The sequence below is a fragment of the Entelurus aequoreus genome, linkage group LG01 (genome assembly GCF_033978785.1).
Source record: "Entelurus aequoreus isolate RoL-2023_Sb linkage group LG01, RoL_Eaeq_v1.1, whole genome shotgun sequence".
NCBI lineage: Eukaryota > Metazoa > Chordata > Actinopteri > Syngnathiformes > Syngnathidae > Entelurus > Entelurus aequoreus.
The window spans coordinates 38,439,594-38,462,290 of NC_084731.1; the positions used below are offsets into that span (position 1 = coordinate 38,439,594).

Sequence of the window (22,697 nt, forward strand, 5' to 3'; positions counted from 1 at the left end):
AGAACGTGCCTGGTATGTTAACGTAACATATTATGGTAAGAGTCATTCAAATAACTATAACATTTAGAACATGCTATACGTTTACCAAACAATCTGTCACTCCTAATCGCTAAATCCGATGAAATCTTATACGTCTAGTCTCTTACGTGAGTGAAATAATATTATTTGATATTTTACGGTAATGTGTTAATAATTTCACACATAAGTCGCTCCTGAGTATAAGTCGCACCCCCGGCCAAACTATGACAAAAACTGCGACTTATAGTCCGAAAAATACGGTATATATATATATATATAATAAAATAAATAAATATATATATATATATATATATATATATATATATATATATATATATATATATATATATATATATATATATATATATATATATATATATATATATAGCTAGAATTCACTGAAAGTAAAGTATTTATTTTATATATATATATATGAAATACTTGAATTTCAGTGAATTCTAGCTATAAATATACTCCTCCCCCTTAAATCCGCCTCCCTTGACTAGGATGGTAGGTGGGGATTGAACCCCGGTAACAAGCAACCCTCCGATTGCTGGCACGGCCACTCTACCAACTTCGCCATAATTAATTTACACACACGCACACACACACGTGTGATGGAGCCGGGTGGTCCTCAGAGAAAATGGGTTAGTCTTGATGCTGAAAAGCAGCACTGTGAAAGTCAGTGGAGCACAAAAAAAACCCCAGCTGACCACATTGCACCCAAGTACAGGTCAGCAAAAGAACAGCAGGCCTTTTTTGTGGATTTTTTTGTCAGCTCACATATGTTTACATTGCCATTAAGCTTTGGTTGGCTTCCCAGCAGCAACAGGATCCTCAAATTTGAAGGACTGTCGTCTTCGCGTGCTGGTTAAAGACTATCATCATCATCATATATCATTAGTGTGCAGCACAATAGCCAAGGATTATGATGAAGAGGAAGCAACACATCCCCCGATGTCTTTGCTGCCATCTAACGGTGCAACACTTCATTGCATGTGTATAAACGTATATTTCAAAACAGCTGTCGCATAGTTTGACTTGAAATTTTTGTCAAATATACTAATTGCACACGTCCACAATGTGCACCTCCGAATTTCTTATCTATTTTTTACACCAATAAAATAATGATATAGACTTAGACAAACTTTATTGATCTACATGGGAAATTTTTCCACACAGTAGCTCAGTTACAAAGGCTTGAAAGGGTAAGGATGGAAAGGATAATGCAGGTATAAAGTAGACTAAAAATGTACAACAGTAGCAACATAAAATATAACATATGTAAAATGTACATATTATATATACAGTATATAGCAGGGGTCACCAACGTGGTGCCCGCGGGCACCAGGTAGCCCGTAAGGACCAGACGAGTAGCCCGCTGGCCTGTTCTAAAAATAGCTCAAATAGCAGCACTTACCAGTGAGCTGCCTCTATTTTTTAAATTTTATGTACAGTATTTACTAGCAAGCTGGTCTCACTTTGCTGGACATTTTTAATTCTAAGAGAGACAAAACTCAAATAGAATTTGAAAAACCAAGAAATTATTTTAAAGACTTGGTCTTCACTAACTGACAAAGAAACAGATAACAGTTTTGGTGTCCAGTTCAAAGTGTGACATGATTTATTAAAAAATTTGAGAGTTGACTTTAGTATTTTACATGAGTTATTATTTGTACAAACATGGTGCAAAGTAATTCATGATTTGTTAAAAAATGTTAGTGGCTAGCTAGTTAAAATGGGATATTGTGATTTCACAAGACTGTCTTAGAAGTGATCATTTGAAAATGTGCAATTTGAAAAATGTGCACTTAGAGAAAATATAAAAATAAAGTGTTGCATATTGATATTTATCTGTTTCTATATATATTTATTGTGAGAAATCATTAAGAAGATCAGTGTTTCCGCTAAGATAAATATCATTAATTAATAATAATAACATAGAGTTAAAGGTGAATTGAGCAAATTGGCTATTTCTGGCAATTTATTTAAGCGTGTATCAAACTGGTAGCCCTTCGCATTAATCAGTACCCAAGAAGTAGCTCTTGGTTTCGAAAAGGTTGGTGACCCCTGGTATATAACATCCATCCATTTCCTACCGCTTGTCCCTTACGGGGTTGCAGGGGGTGCTGGAGCCTATCTCAGCTGCATTTGGGCGGAAGGCGGGGTATACCCTGGACAAGTCGCCACCTCATCACAGGGCCAACACATATACTGATATATTATATTATACTTTATTTTTATATAATATATACAATATATAACAAATCCCAATTACCATGTACAATATTACAGTATATGTAACAGCTGCAGCATAAAATAGAGAGTAGATCCAGCAGAAAATAGACATTATAAATAAATAGAGGTAGCTAACATAGAAGGTGTCAAGTATTAGACAGATATCATCTATTGCTGTATGGCGAGTGATTATACAGCTGGATGGAGTGCGGAATGAAGGAGTTCTTGAATCGAACACTGTGGGAATGAAGCCGAAGGAGCCTGTTGGAGTATGAGCTCCGCTGTCCCTCAATTGTCTGGTGGAGTGGGTGGTCAGGATTGTCCATGATGGCGAGCAGTTTGTCCAGTGTCCTCCTGTCCCTCTGACACAAACGCCTCCAACTGCATGCCAATAGTTTTTCTGGCTTTCCGGATCAGTTTGTCGATCCGGTTTAAGTCCTTTTTGCTGGTGCTGCTCCCCCAACAAACCACTGCAAAGTACAGGGCACTGGCCACAACAGACTGAAAAAAGATCTCCAACAGCTTGCTGCACACATTAAAGGACCTAAGCTTCCTCAGGAAAAAGAGTCTGCCCATGCCCTTCATGTATGCAACTTTGCTGTTGTCCTTGCAGTCCAGTCTACTGTTCAAGTGGACTCGCAGGTACTTGTACTAGTGCCACCTCCGGGCCCTGGATTTTGATGGGCTCCACAGGGGTATTTCTTCTCGATATAGATAAAAGTTGGTGCTACACTTTGTGGCATAAAGGTGTTCATTAATTACGTTTTCAGTAAATACAATAATAAATAAACCATGTTGAGCTCTATTGAAATACGCAATAAAGTAATACAAATATTAAAATAAATTATGTTATTTAAATTTTTGGTTGTAAATGAGAAAAATGATTTAAAAATTTTTTTTAATAAAAGTTTATTATTGAACAATTGTACACACAACATATATTCACAATGTACACACACATTAGGGCACTTTCAACACATCTATGGTTTACAATTATCCATCAAATCTTGGAGAATGATTAAGAGTACAAAAGCCCTTAAGTTGATATCTTTGTTAAAAACATTTAAAATGATTTAGGTAGCCCTTTTTGTCTTTTTTTGGTCATATGATTTATTATTATTATATTTTATACTCTATCTGTATTTGCTTTTGTTTTCTTTCCTTGATGTTGAAAGCGCCTTGACTTTTGTGTAAATTATAAATGTATGTTTGTTGTTCAATAAAAAAATAAAAAATACAATAAAATAAAAAAACTTTCAACATTTTCAAACATCCACCACACATTCATCACTTGCAACTTTTAAAAACAGTGTTTTTCTATTAAGAAACAGTTTAATTAATTTCCATTACATTTATTAAATTAATGGAAATGTGTGCAAAACTGTGGGTAGCACGGTAAAACAGGGGTTAGTGTGTGTGCCTCACAATAAGAAGGTCCTGGGTTCAAACCCCGGGTTTTGCGTCTTTCTGTTTGGAGTTTTCATGTTCTTCCTGTGACTGCGTGGGTTCCCTCCGGGTACTCCGGCTCCCTCCCACCTCAAAAGACATGCACCTGGGGATAGGTTGATTGGCCCTAGTGTGTGAATGTGAATGTTGTCTGTCTATCTGTGTTGGCCCTTCGATGAGGTGGCGACTTGTCCAGGGTGTACCCCGCCTCCTGCCCGAGTGCAGCTGGGTTAGGCTCCAGCACCCCCAGCGACTCCAAGAGGGACAAGCGGTAAAAAATTGATGGATAGGTGGTGTGCAAAACTAGATCCGACCAGCTCCTAAAGAGGTGGCTCAGACACATTTTAGAACTGTCTGCAGTACTTCATTTACAATAAATAAATAATCAATTATTTATGTTTAGTAATCGATTTACAAATAGCGATACATCTAAAAATTTAATTTTCCCATACAGTGCAGGAAATATAATAGAAAAGGGGAAATAATGAAAAAAAAGTTAGTGAAAGAATAGGTTAGTTTAGCAGTAGATGATTATTTAAGATTGCATTTGGAACATGTAGTATACAAAACAATACATACATTTTTAAAAAGACAGGGTTGAATAAAATAATTTAGAGTACGGTATTGGCAACACTAAATTGGCCCTAGTGTGTGAATGTGAGTGTGAATGTTGTCTGTCTGGGATGTGGTGACTTGTCCCGGGTCTACCCCGCCTTTCGCCCAAATTCAGCTGGAATAGTCTCCAGTCCCCGCCCCCCTCTACTGTAAAACATTTTTCAATCAAACAGTGCAGGGAGAGCTGCTGGAGGTGAGGATATTGGTCTTAAGGTATATATCGATGTTAAAACGGGCTAAATCGATTATAAAAAAAGGCCCCAAATTTTTGAATGTTTTATGACACTAAACTTAGTCTCACTCTTGTCATTTTATTCAACTTTGCAGCCCTGCAAATTCCATTGGCAAAAATGACGCTGATTGGCCAAAATATACGGGGAAGTTCTCGGCATAAATTGTGAGGCCGCACATAATTTGTGGGGATTGGTTGAATTTGTAGACATTCTTGAATTCTTTCATTGTTGTTCTGATATCAAGCAGTGGTGTGTCGTCAGGGCCAGCAAGGCCTTCTCTGCTGGCCTAACATAACCAGAAATCATGATCATAATTAAAGGTAAAAGTACTTTTTATGTTACTTTCCCCAAATATCTAAAGGTATTCATAATCTCTTCATGTCATATTATGCTCCTTCCAATGCTGTTGTTTTTAGTTTTAGTTTGTATCCAATCAGAATTCAGCTAGCTTATGTTGCCATGCTGTACCAAATATGCCCGGGGCCTTCAGAATCAACAATGCAGGCGTCTATGCATTGTAAGTGAATGGACACACAGAGTTGATAGCAGAGGTGGGACCAAGTCATTGCTTTGCAAGTCACAAGTAAGTCTCAAGTCTTTGCCCTCAAGTCTCGAGTCAAGTCCCGAGTCAAGACAGGCAAGTCCCGAGTCAAGTCCAAAGTCAAGACTAGAAAGTCTCAAGTCAAGTCCCAAGTCCTGCATTTTGAGTTTCGAGTCCTTTCAAGTCCTTTTAACCACAGACTAATATTTTTACACAGATTGTGTATGCTTTTAAAATGCTGTATTTATTAATTAAAACAAGTGCATTTGAAATTGCAGGAAAAAAAATGGTGCTGACATTGCAATTCATAATAGCACTATTAACCAGTCATTTTAATAGTTTAAACAATTTTAAACATTTAACTCATTCCTTTACAGAATAAACACATTTGCAAAAACAAACATTAACATACTATTGGTTGTATCTTAAGAAAATAACATTACCATAAAGTTGAGAAGGAGCAAAGATCTTCAATATTTGTATGTGAGAATCACAAAGAAATCTTCTGGGGGAGGATGACGCCCCTACAGGGGTTTGGTTTACAAACTTTCAGCCCCACCTAAAACAAAATTCACCAGCCGCCACTGATTATGATGCATTCTCATTTTAGGCAAAGTATAAGACAATACTTTAACAGTATAATTGTAACCAGGAATAAGTCTTCAAGTAACAATATTCAAATACTAACATTGTTGGGTAAGACAGCATTTGGTTTTATTCTGAATCCAGTGAAACATATTGGTGGTTTTAGCTGATATAAAGACTTTCAGGTGTTTATATATGTTTAAGTATTTGGCAGACGCTTTTATCCAAAGCGACATACATAAAAAATAGATATAAAACAATCACTGTAAACATTATCATTTAAGGGAAGAATGTAATACAAAATATCAATACAAAGTGTCAAGACAGAATAAACTCTCTGCTGCTGCAGCAACAGAGATACAGTCTATAGGTCCCAAAAATATATAGATATCTAATGTATTCATACATTGTTTATGTAGGATATACGCATGTATATATAATCTAATCATATTGTTTCTTCAACTTAAAAATAGCTGACCGTTTTTTTCCCCCTTCTCTGGGATTATATTCCCAGTTTTGATCTCGGACGTCTGGTCATTTATAGCGTATAAGAATATTATATTACTGTTAAGCAAACTATGAATAATAAAAACGCCAAAACATGTGTCCGTTATCATAGCTACACGTATGACAAAAAAACGCGTGAAAATCAGTGGTATTCAGTGAGGTAAGATGAATTAAATTTGCTGACAGTTCATTGCTCCTGCCAAATGAATTGCACTGAGTGGAGCGGATCACCACTCCAAGATGGCGGCTCCGCGTCTCGTCTGCGCCAGTAGGCAGTAGCGCTCGATGCTGCGTACCCTTATAAGATGTCTATGGTTATAACGTTAGCAGTGAGTTTACAGCCTCACTGATTTAACTACACAGCAAATAAAAGTCATGTTACTTAGCCAATAAACGTTATCTTACATTCAAAACTTACCCTTCTTTGTGCAACTTCAAATGTCGAACGAAGTTGGAAGTTGTTGCGTCTCCGTCTGTAAAATTCGAACTGCGTGATTTGCATACGGCAATTCGTTTTTTGTTGACCAAGTCGTAGTTTTTATACCCGAACGAAACCAACTTTGGCATAATTGTTTCTCACTGCCGCATTGTTTGACAACTCATGTTCGGTGGTTGTCCTGCAATTGGATTGGATGAGAGCTGTGGGATGAAAACAACGTAGGTTTAATTTGATTGGCTGTTGTACTGACAGCACACCAGCTGACAAGCAGCACACACGCTTATAGACACAGACGTATAAAATGAAAGATACGGAGCGCTCCCAAATAACTTTTTAAGGTTTGGGTTTTGGGGAAAGTAGCAAGTCATGTCAAGTCAAAAGCCTCAAGTCCAAGTGAAGTCACAAGTCATTGATGTTAAAGTCTAAGTCGAGTTGCAAGTCTCTTTACATTTTGTCAAGTCGAGTCTAAAGTCATCAAATTCATGACTCGAGTCTGACTCGAGTCCAAGTCATGTGACTCGAGTCCATACCTCTGGTTGATAGACAATTGCGATAACCAATCAGATCACGAGTTGTTGTCAGCAAGGCCTTCTAACTGGCCTAATGCTGTGATTGGATACTCACTTGGGAGTCCCAAGTAAGTATCCAATCACAAGTTGCGAAAACAGGAAGGTGCACCGGAACATACAAGCCATAGTAAACTTACCGGTACAATAACCACGAAGATAAAGTGTTTTTGTCTTACACCTAGTAATCCGCTGTGGACAGACAAAGCCAAGCAATGCAGGTTTAGCAAGCAGTGCACGCTCCTGCGAAGGAAATACATTTTTTGCAGGCAATTTCCTTTTGGCACAACACCGGCGGTGAAATGGGGAAATGCCCGCCACTTTCACACAAATCAACCAACTACGACAGTACCACTGGCTTATATGGAGTCGGATGGGTGATACAAATTGTGAGTTAAAATATTTTATTTCTTTATTTTTTTCATGTTCATTCGTTTTATACAATTATTTTAATTTTGACAGTACCACTTAAGATACTGAAGCGGGTTTATTAAATGTTAAATGCGCCGAAAAATAGACCCTTTTGTACACTGTTGAGGGGATTCAATTTGCAGTACTGTGCTCGCATATTTCTGTATAGTATCTTCAGCTGTGTCCATGTGGTGACATACATTACGGTATTTTGAGAGGTGAAGTCGGACTAAGTAGGACATCAGTGAAGGCCTAGGTGAGAAACGCACAGCCCGCCACTGGTATCAAGTAAAGAAATGTGATACGTGACTATTGATTATATTTCTTGCGTCTTATTCAAAAGCAAAAGTCATGTTGTGAATACATTTATTACGTCTTCTTACTTACGGCACTCGTCTTCTGTTAACAAATGATTTAGGACTGCAAATAAAATACGAACATATCAAAGTAAAAACCTTTATCTTCAATCACTAAATCTTGTCTCAACATAAGAAAGTGAAAACTTCAAACATCTGAAGAAAAACTGTCCTGACTGGAGACATTGAGCTCAGTAAATCATTTATTCAAGTATTTCCAACGATTATGTCAAATATGTACAGTGCATCAAGTTCACTAGTGCAGGTCCGAGCAAACGTGATTGAGAAGGCTGACACACACAAAATGTATTTTACGTACAATTATCCTGGAACTACACAACCCATTTGCACACACACACACACACACACACACACACACACACACACACACACACACACACACACACACACACACACACACACACACACACACACACACACACACACACACACACACACACACACACACACACACACACACACACACACACACACACAACGTTGCTACAATTCCACATTCCACAAAAGGCATACACTTACTTATAAACTGTATTTCTGTACAAATAAGTTTTAGGACCACAGTAAATAAAGACAAATAACAACAAGACATAACAATATTGCAATATTACATGAAACATGACACATTTTATTGAAAATATTACCAAAATAAAGTAGTAAACTACAAGAAATATTTTTATGGTACTAACACTTCTCATATTTCAGAAATAAGTGTAGTATACCATTTTTTAAAAGTCATATTTCTATGGTAATGATATATAAAAATAAAGTAGAAAATTACACAATAAATATAGTTTATTACAATATCGATGTAATATTACAATGAAAAGAAAATTATATATTTATAAGAAAAACTTCATAATATTACAGGGATGAAGATAATGAAATTAAGTTAATTAAATTATGTAATATTACAAGACAAACATTTTAATTTTACGAGAGAAAAATATATTAAAGAAAAAAATTGGTTGAGAAGATACAAATATTTTGAGAATGAAAATGTTGTCATTTGACTCTTATGACATTCTCACAATATTATTAATTGCATCAAAAAAAGAGCACTTTTCTCATAATACCACAGGTATATACACAGTCGTGGTCAAAAGTTTACAATCATTCTATTTTTTTGTGATAGAGTGATTGGAGCACATACTTGTTTGTCACAAAAAACATTCATGAAATTAGGTTCTTTTATGAATTTATTATAGGTCTACTGAAAATGTGACCAAATCTGCTGGGTCAAAAGTATACATACAGCAATTTTATTATTTGGTTACATGTCCCTCGGCAAGTTTCACTGCAATAGGGCGCTCTGGGTAGCCATCCACAAGCTTCTAGAATTTTTGACCACTCCTCTTGACAAAATTGGTGCAGTTCGGCTAAATTTGTTGGTTTTCTGACATGGACTTGTTTATTCAGCATTGTCCACATGTTCTCAATGGCATTTAAGTCAGAACTTTGGGAAGGCCATTATAAAATCTGAATTCTAGCCTGATTTAGCCATTCCAGAATTTGGAGGTAATCCTCCTTTTTCATTGTCCCATTTACTCTCTGTAAAGCACCAGTTCCACTGGCAGCAAAACAGGCCCAGAGCATAATACTACCACCACCATGCTTGACTGTAGGCATGGTATTCCTGGGATTAAAGGCCTCACCTTTTCTCCTCCAAAAATATTGCTGGGTATTGTGGCCAAACAGCTCAGTTTATGTTTCATCTGACCACAGAACTTTCCTCCAGAAGGTCATATGTTTGTCCATGTGATCAGCAGCAAACTTTAGACTAGCCTTAAGGTGTCGCTTCTGGAGCAAGGGCTTCCTTCTTGCATGGTAGCCTCTCAGTCCATGTCAATGCAAAACACGCTTGACAGTGGACACTGACACCTGTGTTCGAGAGGCTTCCAATTCATTGCAGACGTGCTTTTTGGTGGTTCTCGGTTGACTCTTGATCATCCTGACCCATTTTCTCTCAGCAGCAGGTGATAGCTTGCATTTTCTTCTTGATCGTGGCAGTGACAAAACTGTGCCATGCACTTTATACTTACGAACATTTGTCTGCACAGTTGCTCTTGGGACCTTAAGCTGCTCTGAAATGGCTCCAAGTGACTTTCCTGACTTGTTTAAGTCAATGATTCGTTTTTTCAGATCTGTGCTGAGTTCCTTTGACTTTCCCATTGTCGTGTTTGTAACCGAGTCTAATGACTGCATCACATGAGCCCTATTTAAATGGGCTCAGAGAAGTCAACAGGTGTCCTCAATCATAATCACTCACATGAAGGTTAGAGGCCATGCCATGAAGCTAATTTGATTTGATTGTAACTTTTCTACATCACCAAAATTGACCATGTATGTTGCTGTATGTATACTTTTGACCCAGCAGATTTGGTCACATTTTCAATAGACCCATAATAAATTCTTAAAAGAACCAAACTTCATGAATGTTTTTTGTGACAAACAAGTATGTGCTCCAATCACTCTATCACAAAAAAAATGAGAGTTGTAGAAATGATTGGAAACTCAAGTCAGCCATGACATTATGTCCTTAACAAGTGTATGTAAACTTTTGACAACGAATGTATATTCATTCCTGGCATTTTTGTTTATTTTCCCCGTGGCCCTAAAAGTCCTTTTTGTTGTTGCCACAACATCAGAGAGAAAAGCAACGCACGCACGTGTTGGTAACGCTAGCTAGCTCCTCCATGACTATGAGTGAATGATATAATTATTAATATTGTTCACTATGATGACAATACTTGACGTGTTGGCAAAGCTAGCTAGCTCCTCCATGACTATGTGTGAATGGTATAATTATTAATATTGTTCACTATGATGACAATACTTGACGTGTTGGCAAAGCTAGCTAGCTCCTCCATGACTACATGATTATTTTCATCAATTATTATTGTTATTATTATTATTATGTTGTTGTTATTGTTCATTATGATTTATGATGACAATATTTGACACGTTGGCAAAGCTAGCTATCTTCTACATAACTACATGATTATTATCATTATTATGTTATTATCGTTCATTATGATGACAATATTTGACATGTTGGCAAAGCTTGCTTGCTCCTCCATGACTATGTGTGTGAAAGATATCATTATCATTGTTCATTATGACAATGTTCAACTTTGGGCAAAGCTGGCTAGTTTCTCCACAACTATTACTATCATTGTTGCTGTTCAATGCTCATTATGATGCCAAATTTGACATGTTGGCAAAGATAGTTAGCTCCTCCACGACTATGTGTGTGTGTGAATAATGTTATTCCTTTTGACAACAATATTTGACGCTTTGGCAAAGCTAGCTAGCTCCTCCAAGACCACGTGTGTATTATTGTTCGTTATGATATTTGTTGTGTTGGCAACGCTAGCTCGCTCTTCCATGACTACGTGTGTGTGAATGATATTATTATTGTTCTTTATGACAATATTTGTTTTGTTGACAAAGCTTGCTAGCTCCTCCATTACTACCTGTGTGTGTGAATGATATCATTAACATTATTATTCATTTTAATAATGTTGACGTTTTGGCAAAGCTAGCTAGCTTCTCCATGACGATGTGTTTGTAAATGATACTATTATTCCTTTTGATAACTATATTTGACGTTTTGGCAAAGCTAGCTAGCTCCTCCATGACTATGTGTGTGTGAATGATATTAATATTATTATTCACTAAGGTGACAATATTTGATATGTTGGCAAGGCTAGCTAGCTCCTTCAAGAGTATGCGCGCGTGAATTATATCATATTTGTATACATTATGATGACAATATTTGATGTTAAATGTCCCAAAGTAAGACAAGTTAGTCCTGCGCTCTTCAGTAGAGTAGGAGTACTTGATATGTGAGAGAAAAAGCATCACACCTCAGAGAGGATGATGGGGAAGTCCACATGGATGCAGGGATGGTCGAGCTTTACAATTCCCTAAAAAAAAGTCCAAAATATTCAAAGTGATTTTTAAAGTCGGATTCACGAACAGCGCTCTTTGGCTCTGGCTCACCTGTGGAATCAGATTCTTTTGGATCCTCTTCAATTTGGACTTTTTCCTGCCATTTTTCGTCACCACCATCTCTTCGTAAAATTCGTGGGCGAGGTCGCCATCCTCGTCGTAGTATAGCGAGCTGCCAACAGGAAGTCAAGTAAGCGGCACGTCAGTAATAAAATACAGTCGTGGTCAAAAGTTGACATACACTTGTAAAGAACATAATGTCATGGCTGTCTTGAGTTTCAAATAATTTCTACAACTCCTATTTTTTGTGATAGAGTGATTGGAGCACATACTTGTTTGTCACAAAAAACATTCATGAAGTTTGGTTCTTTTATGAATTTATTATGGGTCCACTGAAAATGTGACCAAATCTGCTGGGTCAAAAGTATACATACAGTGAAGTGAATTATATTTATATAGCGTTTTTCTCTAGTGACTTAAAGCACTTTACATAGTGAAACCCAATATTTAAGTTACATTTAAACCAGTGTGGGTGGCACTGAGAGCAGGTGGGTAAAGTGTCTTGCCCAAGGACACAACGACAGTGACTAGGATGGCGAAAGCGGGAATCGAACCTGGAACCCTCAAGTTGCTGGCACGGTGACTCTACCAACCGAGCTATACAGCAACATACGTGATAAATTTTGGTGATGTAGAAAAGTAGAATCAAATCAAATTAGCTTCATGGCATGGCCTCTTACCTTCATGTGAGTGATTATGATTGAGGACACATGTTGACTTCTCTGAGCTCATTTAAATAGGGCTCATGTGATGCAGTCGTTAGACAAGGTTACAAACGCGACAATGGGAAAGTCAAAGGAACTCAGCACAGATCCGAAAAAACAAATCATTGACTTGAACAAGCAACTGTGCAGACAATTGTTCATAAGTATAAAGTGCATGGCACAGTTTTGTCACTGCCACGATCAGGAAGAAAACGCGAGCTATCACCTGCAGCTGAGAGAAAATTGGTCAGCATGATCAAGAGTCAACCGAGAACCACCAAAAAGCAGGTCTGCAATGAATTGGAAGCTGCTGGAACACAGGTGTCAGTGTCCACAGTCAAGCGTGTTTTGCATCGCCATGGACTTGCTCCAGAAGCGACACCTTAAGGCTCGTCTAAAGTTTGCTGCTGATCACATGGACAAAGATAAGACCTTCTGGAGGAAAGTTCTGTGGTCAGATGAAACACAAATGTAGCTGTTTGGCCACAATACCCAGCAATATGTTTGGAGGAGAAAAGGTGAGGCCTTTAATCCCAGGAACATCATGCCTACCGTCAAGCATGGTGGTGGTAGTATTATGCTCTGGGCCTGTTTTGCTGCCAATGGAACTGGTGCTTTACAGAGTAAATGGGACAATGAAAAAGGAGGATTACCTCCAAATTCTTCAGGACAACCTAAAATCATCAGCCCGCAGGTTGGGTCTTGGGCGCAGTTGGGTGTTCCAACAGGACAATGACCCCAAACACATGTCAAAAGTGGTAAAGGAATGGTTAAATCAGGCTACAATTAAGGTTTTAGAATGGCCTTCCCAAAGTCCTGACTTACACCTCATTGAGAACATGTGGACAATGCTGAAGAAACAAGTCCATGTCAGAAAACCAACAAATTTAGCCGAACTGCACCAATTTTGTCAAGAGTAGTAAAAAATTCAACCAAAAGCTTGCCAGAAGCTTGTGGATGGCTACCAAAAGCGCCTTATTGCAGTGAAACTTGCCAAGAGACATGTAACCAAATATTAACATTGCTGTATGTATACTTTTGACCCAACAGATTTGGTCACATTTTCAGTAGACCCATAATAAATTCATAAAAGAACCAAACTTCATGAATGTTTTTTGTGACAAACAAGTATGTGCTCCAATCACTATAAAAAAAATTGAGTTGTAGAAGTTATTGGAAACTCAAGACGGCCATGACATTATGTTCTTTACACGTGTATCTAAACTTTTGACCACGACTGTACATGCCAAAATGGCTTGAAAAAATGGAGGCTGTAAAATGTCACTTCAATTTTGAAAGTGAATAATATTCATAATAAAATATATACGTGTTCAAATGTATGCCGAACAGGTGTGCTGCTGCATGTACCTTCTCCTGGTAAAGACAAAAGGTGTGGCAATACTGGAACATTTGAGGCGGGCCAATGTCTGCTCATTGGCTTCACAGGTAGAATCACCTGCAGCTCCACTGCCTGAGAAAGGCCACACACCTTTGGCTTTGGATGCACTTCCTCCCATCCTTAGAGGGAAGACATTGTTACTTCTCAGGCGAAGCTCTCATATAAGCCTCTTTATTCCTCAATAATCGGGCGATCTGCAAAAGACAAATCATATAATTATTAATCATCATTGTATCTCTTGTGTTACTGTGCATTGTATTGTGAATGTGCATACAATACTAGGATTTATGTTTTGTAAAATGCAACTATCTTTAAGATTGAGCAGATTTAACTAAATAAGATGATCTTTATTTTGAGCCATGTGTTAGCTTCGTATGCTAGCCTACAGAAATGCTAACCAACGAGACCATTCGTCATATCAAATACGACTTTTTTGTTTGACTTGAAAGACTCGTGGCGCTTCATGAACGTCTCACCATGGTCTTACTGATATATTACACTATTTACTCAATTATACGTAACAACTCAAACGTGTCCCGACAATAATCTGCTAGGTGAGCTAAGCTAGCTCATTAGCTTGTTACGCAGGTTAGCAACAGGAGCTAAACCGCATAAAGCACCTGTCGTTTAAAAAACAAAACACATTGAGCCTTTTAAATCACAACACCGCACACATAGTCCTATAAAAATGTGTCGCAGTTGGACGGTTTACCTTATTTTACACCGTTTATTTGCCATGACGTGAAGCTTTCGTTACTATGGTGGCTGTGGTGGTGACGATCAGCTGATCTCACGCCAACAGTTGCTAGCTAGCATCACCAAACATAATCCATCAAAACTTTTTGTCGCACTAAAACTTTCTCTCAACACACAAACACCTGATTTATAGACAAGTGTGTTTATTGAAAGTAGTGCACATTTGAATAACTGTGAAAAGTGCACTTGTTGGCACCAATTTAGACCAGCCCTGCTAACCATATTTTGATATTCATTGATTGATTGAAACTTGTAATAGTAGATTGCACACAGTACAGTACATCCATCCATCCATCCATTTTCTACCGCTTATTCCCTTCGGGGTCACGGAGGGTGCTGGAGCCTATCTCAGCTACAATTGGGCGGAAGGCGGGGTACACCCTGGACAAGTCGCCACCTCATCGCAGGGCCAACACAGATAGACAGACAACATTCACACACTAGGGCCAATTTAGTGTTGCCAATCAACTTATCCCCAGGTGCATGTTTTTGGAGGTGGGAGGAAGCCGGAGTACCCGGAGGGAACCCACGCAGTCACGGGGAGAACATGCAAACTCCACACAGAAAGATCCAGAGCCCGGGATTAAAATCAGGACCTTCGTATTGTGAGGCAGACGCACTAACCCCTCTGCCAGTACAGTACATATTCCGTACAATTGACCACTAAATGGTAACACCCGAATACGTTTTTCAACTTGTTTAAGTCGGGGTCCACGTTAATCAATTCATGGTATCATTATGACAATATAGAAGACTATTTTAGCAGCAGGACTGATGATTGGCCTTGTGCATATACACAAATATAGAAAGTGACATGATAGATTTGAGTGACAACACAAAACATGGAAGTAGGTACAATACATACAAATGCATTCACAATCACAGTCAACCTGTGTGACCTTTGACACCGTGCAAAACAACAAGACTGGTAAGAGTTGCAGGGAGGGCGTGAACACACGTTGCGGCTTTGAGGATGTGGCATCGTTAAAACTGCAAATTGTCAGCTAGCCGACGCCAACATCCACCGTGTGTTCCGCCGCTCCTCGTTCCTCTCAACCCATTCTCTCAGGCACGTCAGACTCTCCAGGTGGAAGGCACTGCTCATATCTCGCATCACTTCACACGCACATCCCGCGCCAGCTCTCGCTCGCTTTCATCGTCTCTCTTTCGCTCGTGCCCTTTCACACTCGTTCAACCAAGAGGCGCTTGGATTCTTTGAAGACGTCACATGGATCCATGACAGGTGCTCGTCATCCGGGCGTGGAGCCTTGCAGGGCGTCCCGCATCTTGGCTCGAGCTGCAGCGTATTTTTGCATGATCTGCTTGACGTGCTCCTCTTCCTCGCGCTGCAGAATGCGCAGGAAGTTGTTGAGTTCGGGCATGGAGAAGGCGTGCCACTGCGGGGAAGAGAAGCACAAAGATCGGACCACATTTGAGCAAAATAAATGCACCTGGATTGTGTTTGCAATTACGGTGGATCATTCAAGGCATGCAGATATTGATGGGCAACAACGCTATTGTGTTTATTGAAATATATATATTTTGTTAGTTTACACTATTTTGCAATATAGTTACCCAATTGCAGAAATTACCAGGCGGCACCTGTTAGTTTTTTTAATACAAATATATGTATGTACGACTTAATATTAGGTTTGTAACAATAAACGGTATTATTAACCGTGGTAAAACTCCCGACGGTTAGTATTAGGGTTTTAAATTTCTATTATGGAAAGACCGTACTGCACTTTAATAAACTCATGGACCCGCGAGCTTACATGCTAATAACATGAAAACAAAAGTCATTAACACATTTCCCCCATTATGAAAAAACACACCCCAATACAAACTAAGATATTCAATTGTGCAAATTAACCTTACAAGCTGTGCTCTCCTTTGACAGTGTCATCGTTTTACACTCAGAGGAATAAAAGACAGAGGTGTTTTTATTGTGTGTTCAATGACTCCTGAACAGAGTAGGACACCGCAACACCCCCCAGACATAATAAACAAGAATAATAGATTTAAATTGTTACACACTTTTCTTTTAAATAAATCTTAATGTGCTACCATACAAACCAATATTAAAAACAATAAGACCTCAGCCATTAAAACAGATGTAATCCTAACACTAAAACACTTTCAGTGAAGCATAAGCAACACAAAACTTGCGAAATAGGGGCTTTTCTAACCGTGTGCATATTCTAAAAAAATCTATTAAAAGATCTTAATGCGTGTATAAGTATTTTTTTAGTACATTTACCAATACAGGGATAATGATAACCAGGATAATTTTGGTCATGATCAACCATGATATGAGATGTTCATATCATTACATCCTTAGTGTATTTGTATGTATGAAACTGATTATAGAACATGTTTCCCTTTACAAAAGGTCAGAAAAAGAAAAGTCGAAGGTCTAGAGAGTTCTACATTCGAACCAACAGATGGCGCTAAACGACTTCGTCCGGAGCAAAACCCCAACAAAGAGCACTCCCGGGTGCCTATTAAAGGTACAACCTTTTTACAAATACCAGATGGACCCAAATCATAATTTTTTTCTAATAAAAATGGTAAAAAAGGTGTCTTGTATTCAGGTTATGAAGCGAACAAACATTTTAAAATCAAAACTGGACGAACCCAAGTGTAGGGATGGGTATTGAATTCAGGGCTGAAACAATTTGCCGACAAATGTGAACAATAAAATTTGTTGCCGACAATTATATTTGTCGACAATAGTCGTGACGTCATCACTCGTGTTTTTCCGGGCGGAAGTGGGTCACTCGCAAAAACAACGACAGTGATAACATGTACATTTTGAGGATATTTCCTCTTATATTTGTTAAAAACATGAATACCTTACTCATTATGTAAAATGGACCATGTTCTTATAGCAGTGTATCTGTAATACGCCTGCATTTAAAGCGGAGACATGATGTCCGACATTTGGAGGGAGGATGCATCTCAACCTCAGTGCTAGCTTCTACCTTGCTAGCTAGCTAACCAGAGTAAAACGAAGTTGTGTGAAAAAGAACTAACCATCATTTTAGGCAAAGTCAGCCACCGAAACTACATCAATTCCAGTACGTTTTAAAGCTACGTCAATTTGCAATGCCAACGCGAACTGCGCGCGCATGCGCACACAGAGAAACTGACAAGCACCAATGCGTAGGTATCATAAAATTAAACATACAATCTATTAAAAAGCCACTATTTTAAGAATTAATCAAAGATAGACTTCTAAACATTGAGTCTATTAGAGTGCTAAAACTGCCAAGTGTTAATCAATAGTCAATATACCAGTGTGCAGCTTTGTAAACATCACAACATGCTTTTCTTTTCAAAGAAGTTAGATTTTGTGTTCTGTTGTTTGTTTTCATTGCTGCTATTTTAACTGTTTTTTTTAATACATAAAACAAGGTTAATTGTTATGTTTATTTTAGCACTTTGCCTTTCCTTTCTTTCAAATGGACATTTTATTAGTCATTTTATTTTTTGTAACAGCTGAATGAGCCGCACAGTTACAGTATGAATAAATATTTGTGAATGAATTGGTCATATCTGTTGCTGGTAAACACATGCCCAAAATAACTTAGGCTGCATTTAGAAGTCGGAGGAAAAATTAGAGCCATTAAATACAAGTACGCTTTATTATCTGATTAGTCGACTAATCGTTAAGATAATCGTTGACTAGTCGACTATAAAAATAATCATTAGTTGCAGCCCTAATCGAATTCAGTACTTTTATAGGCACTACTGCTGGGTATCAATCCACATAAGATCACACGGTACCATATTTGATACCTTTGTTGCCCGTAAAGTCAAGTACGGTTGAAAACTCGGCACCGGCTCAAACACTTGGCGGGGAAACAAGCAGAACTCAGTGCAAACTTAGTAGGACATTCTCTATGTGAACCTGTAATTTTCCATGCCAACAAAGCAAACATGCCTGATAGAAAGTAAGATGTGCTAGGTTGATGCTAATATACATTGAATATGCCATATACATGCTACTGAGTAGCATAAGAAATTTCAACACCTCTGAATGTGTTACTGAAAACTACAACTACGATGCACACTATAATCAAACAGCTGGAGTATAATAAGTACAATGTTGTAAAGAATGCTACACTTACGTTGACGTCGCCAGTTTCGTTCTCTTTGAGCACAAAGCTGAGAACTTTCTGGCTGGGTCCAGCGCTCAGTCGCAGAGGGAGGGGCCGCTCGGTATCAGACATCTTACGGATGTAAACTAGAAAGCAGGACAAATACGCTCACTTTACAAATTCTCCAAGTAAATGCCGCGTGACGCAAGGCCATACCTTGTTCGTGACGTTCCCGACGCTCAAACAGAGCAAACTTAGCGGGGTTGTCCACGACGGTGAACTTCTTCAGCAGAGCCTCAATGACCTCGCGAGCAGACGTGTGCGAGCTGATGTGAAGGTGCTTGGACGTCTCTTTTGGCAGGTAGAAGGAGGTGCGGCGCTTGACTCCACTGCGCCTCTTCTCGCTAAGCGCCTTCTTTTGGGAGGGAGAGACTGACACGGGCCGCGCCAGCTTGAACTGCACTTTAATGAAGCCGATGTATGATCCATCCTTGTTCTGCGCCCAGCAAAGCAAAGGTTACGCGTGAACGTGTGTGTGAACATGACAATAATAAACGTACACACACACACTTACCATGTGCATGAAGAGGTTGCTGTTGATCTGGGAGTTGTACTCCTTCACCTGCTTCTGAACGTCGCCTGTGCTCAACTCCTGCTTACCACACTCGGTCGCTTCATCCTGCAGTTACATGGGAAAACCATTAGGTGTCAGTGCTCAGCACAGAGTAATTTCCAGGATTTACAATTAAACATCACTTTATTCAATGGTCAAACATTAAATATGTCAGTCTTTGTTAAACCAAGTCTTTATTATTTAAACCTTTCAATTGTTTTTCCACAACTTCTATGGATATTCGCATTGTTCAGGTCATTGAATTGTCAATCAACAACAACTGGGCTGTTCAGAACGTCTATTAAATGGTCTGTATTTATATAGCGCTTTTACTATACCTGGAATGATACCCAAAGTGCTTTACATTATACGTCACATTCACACTCAACACACTGATGGCGAAAGCTGCTATCCAAGGCGCTAACCACGATTCATCAGGAGCAAGGATAAAGTGTGAATAGGCCGTGAATAGGATGACGGAAGCTGGGATCAAACCGGGAACCTTAAAGTTGCTGGCAAGGCCGGCAACTTTAACTTTAACTTTAACTCTGTGGCACACCTATTAAAACTGAACAGAGCTGCTCTTGTGAGTTGTTAGCTTTCTATGCTAGCCTCCAGAGATGCTAACCAACGCAGCCATTTCGACTCAGACGTTAATAAGGAACACTCACTAGCTTTATAAACATCCCACCAAGGTCTTACTTCAGGGACGTAACAATTACCGGTACTATTGATAGACCGCCATAAAATTGTTAATGGTTAGTATTACTGTTTCAAATCAAAATTATCGTAAAACCGTGATTGATAACCGCAATTCAATAAACTCATGAACTGGTGATACTGCTCATTTCATGGAGAAGAAAGCTAGCGAAGTGATCCACAGGCTGGCAACTAGAGCGCTGATCGCTAGTGTGTGCACGCTATGAAGTGGAAAGTGGGTATGATTAAATAAGCTTAGCTTCTTCCTACTCTTCTTTGAGCATGTTGTAAAGACAAATGGAAAATATGTGACGAATCATGTTGAAATTGCATACATGTTCGAAATAAACTTCAACCAACCATTTTGTAAGTTATTAGTTTTGGCTAAATTGTGTTTGTTCATGTAATTTGTTATTTTCAGACAATAAGTTATTTTCTCTCATAAATTACAACTTTCTTTCAATTTTACAATCATAGAGTAACATTTTCCTGTTGCAACTGCACATTTATTTTTGTAAATTTACGCCTTTACTCTCAAGATGTTTCGTTTGTCATTTCAAAATGTTCAACTTTACTTCTCGTAATTGTTCTCTTATAATATTACGCTATTCTTAAAAAAATTACTACTTTTTTGCAGTAAAATTATTACTTTTAATTTTCTTAAATTTGCAACTTTTTGAATATTTCAACATAATTCTGAAAAGTCCTTATTCTAAAATGTTACTACTAAAAATAAAGTTATAAAACTGAATCGTCTCGAATGATTTGGCTTTGTTCTCCAGATTATGATTTGTTTTCTTTTGCGTGGCCTTAAAGGAGCTGTTTGCAACTTGCTCAAAGTTATTTCTTTCAATTTGTTGTTTTCAGACAATTAGTTTATTCTCATAATAGGACAACTTGATATTTTTTGTTGCAAAAATTACAACCCGCGACCCAGCGGGACGTGCGGTAGAAAATGGATGGATGGACAATTGTACTAATGTACAACATTTACCCCTTGCAATAGCACATTTATTCTTGTAAAATTATGTACTTACAAACTGCCCAACTTAACTTCTTATTTTTCTAAGAAAATGTATTTTTCTCTCATACCATCACTCTATTCTCAGAAATACTTTTTTTTTATTCCAGTAAAATTAAAATCTTTATTCTCTTAAAATTACAACTTTTTAATATGTTTACTTATTATTACTATTACTTATTATTCTAAAATGACAATGTTTTTTCCCTCATGACTATTTCCCCCAAAACATTCACTTTGTTTTCATAAAATTCAATTGTCTTAAATTGTTTAGCTTTCTTCTCCTGATTATGACTTGTTTTCTTTTACGTGGGGTTTTAAAGCGGTGTTTGCAACTTGCTGAAAGTTACATTTTTGAGTTTGTTGTTAATACTCCTTGAAAAAACTCGACCTAAACTCAAATCCAAGATCACACAGATGGTGTGTTCTAGAAAAGTATTGATTATAAGCTCATGTACACAAAACAGTGTTCACGACTAGATTCAAACAGAAAACAATGCTGTTCATTATAGAGAAAAAAATGGCCTCCATAAAAACAGTGAACGCTTGTTGCGTCAGTCCTAACACTTCCTGCCAACGCAGCCAAAGTGATGATGTCAGCGTGGACAAATCCTGTCACACCGCAGCCCTGCTGGAGGAGCGGAGGAGCATGAAGGAAGTAATTAAGGAGTAATGAAAGGAGCGATAACGGTAGTAATAATGCGAGGGGTGCATGTGCCACCTGCAGCTGTTTGCAATGAGTGTAGGTTCAACACACTGCATTCCTTCACTGTCTATCGATGTAAAAATAGCCTCCAGCAGAGATACAATGCTTTCCTTGTGTAGCAGACACATCCTGTGAGGTCATCTGACTCCTCCGCCAGTCATGTTCCACTTATGTTCACATTTGGCTGCTGGCATCTGCAGTATCATTAGTAGCATGAAATGGCCTTTTTCCTGTGTGAACCCACACAATGGCATTTCCTGCTTGCATGAACTGAACAAACATTTATTTCCACAACTGGGGAATTAGCCCGCCAGAAATCAATATCCATCACTTTTCCTAATACTGCAGTATTTAACTTCATTGATTGGCAACAATCAATGAAGTTAAATACTAAATTGGCCCTAGTGTGTGAATGTGAGTGTGAATGTTGTCTGTCTATCTGTGTTGGCCCTGTGATGAGGTGGCGACTTGTCCAGGGTGTACTCCACATTCCCCCGGAATGCCGCTGACATAGGGACAAGCGTTAGGAAATGGATGGATCGATGGAATACATATGCTAAATAGAACAAGTAGAGCCATATACGGTCAAATAAACTCCTTGATATTTGGAACTCTTATATGCACATAAAGCAGAAAATCTTAATGGAAGCACTCTAATTGTGATGTAAACCAATCAATACATCAATGTTGACTTCTATTGACTGAATAC

General features: G+C 38.3%; 2 protein-coding genes across 3 annotated transcripts in view; both read right to left on the bottom strand.

Moving 5' to 3' along the window:
* The window catches only part of LOC133651773 (ras association domain-containing protein 1-like), a 45,094-nt gene that overhangs the window by 8,183 nt on the left and 14,214 nt on the right, over positions 1-22,697 (bottom strand). The window contains exons 4-7 of one of the 2 annotated variants that reach the window (XM_062049894.1): positions 19,524-19,628; positions 19,166-19,445; positions 18,980-19,095; positions 15,275-16,243 (exon numbers count right to left, since the gene is read on the bottom strand). In XM_062049894.1, the coding sequence (XP_061905878.1) occupies positions 16,097-16,243; positions 18,980-19,095; positions 19,166-19,445; positions 19,524-19,628 (648 nt within the window). In that variant the 3' untranslated portion in view covers positions 15,275-16,096. Of the gene's footprint in view, positions 1-15,274; positions 16,244-18,979; positions 19,096-19,165; positions 19,446-19,523; positions 19,629-22,697 lie in introns of those variants that run through there. The other variant, XM_062049902.1, reaches the window with a different exon arrangement.
* tusc2a (tumor suppressor 2, mitochondrial calcium regulator a) lies at positions 8,005-14,933 on the bottom strand. Its single transcript, XM_062049960.1, has 4 exons — positions 14,803-14,933; positions 14,060-14,284; positions 11,979-12,099; positions 8,005-11,902 (listed from the first exon to the last, which is right to left on the bottom strand). The coding sequence occupies exons 2-4, from the start codon at positions 14,206-14,208 to the stop codon at positions 11,837-11,839; spliced, it is 336 nt and encodes a 111-aa protein (XP_061905944.1). The 5' UTR covers positions 14,209-14,284; positions 14,803-14,933; the 3' UTR covers positions 8,005-11,836.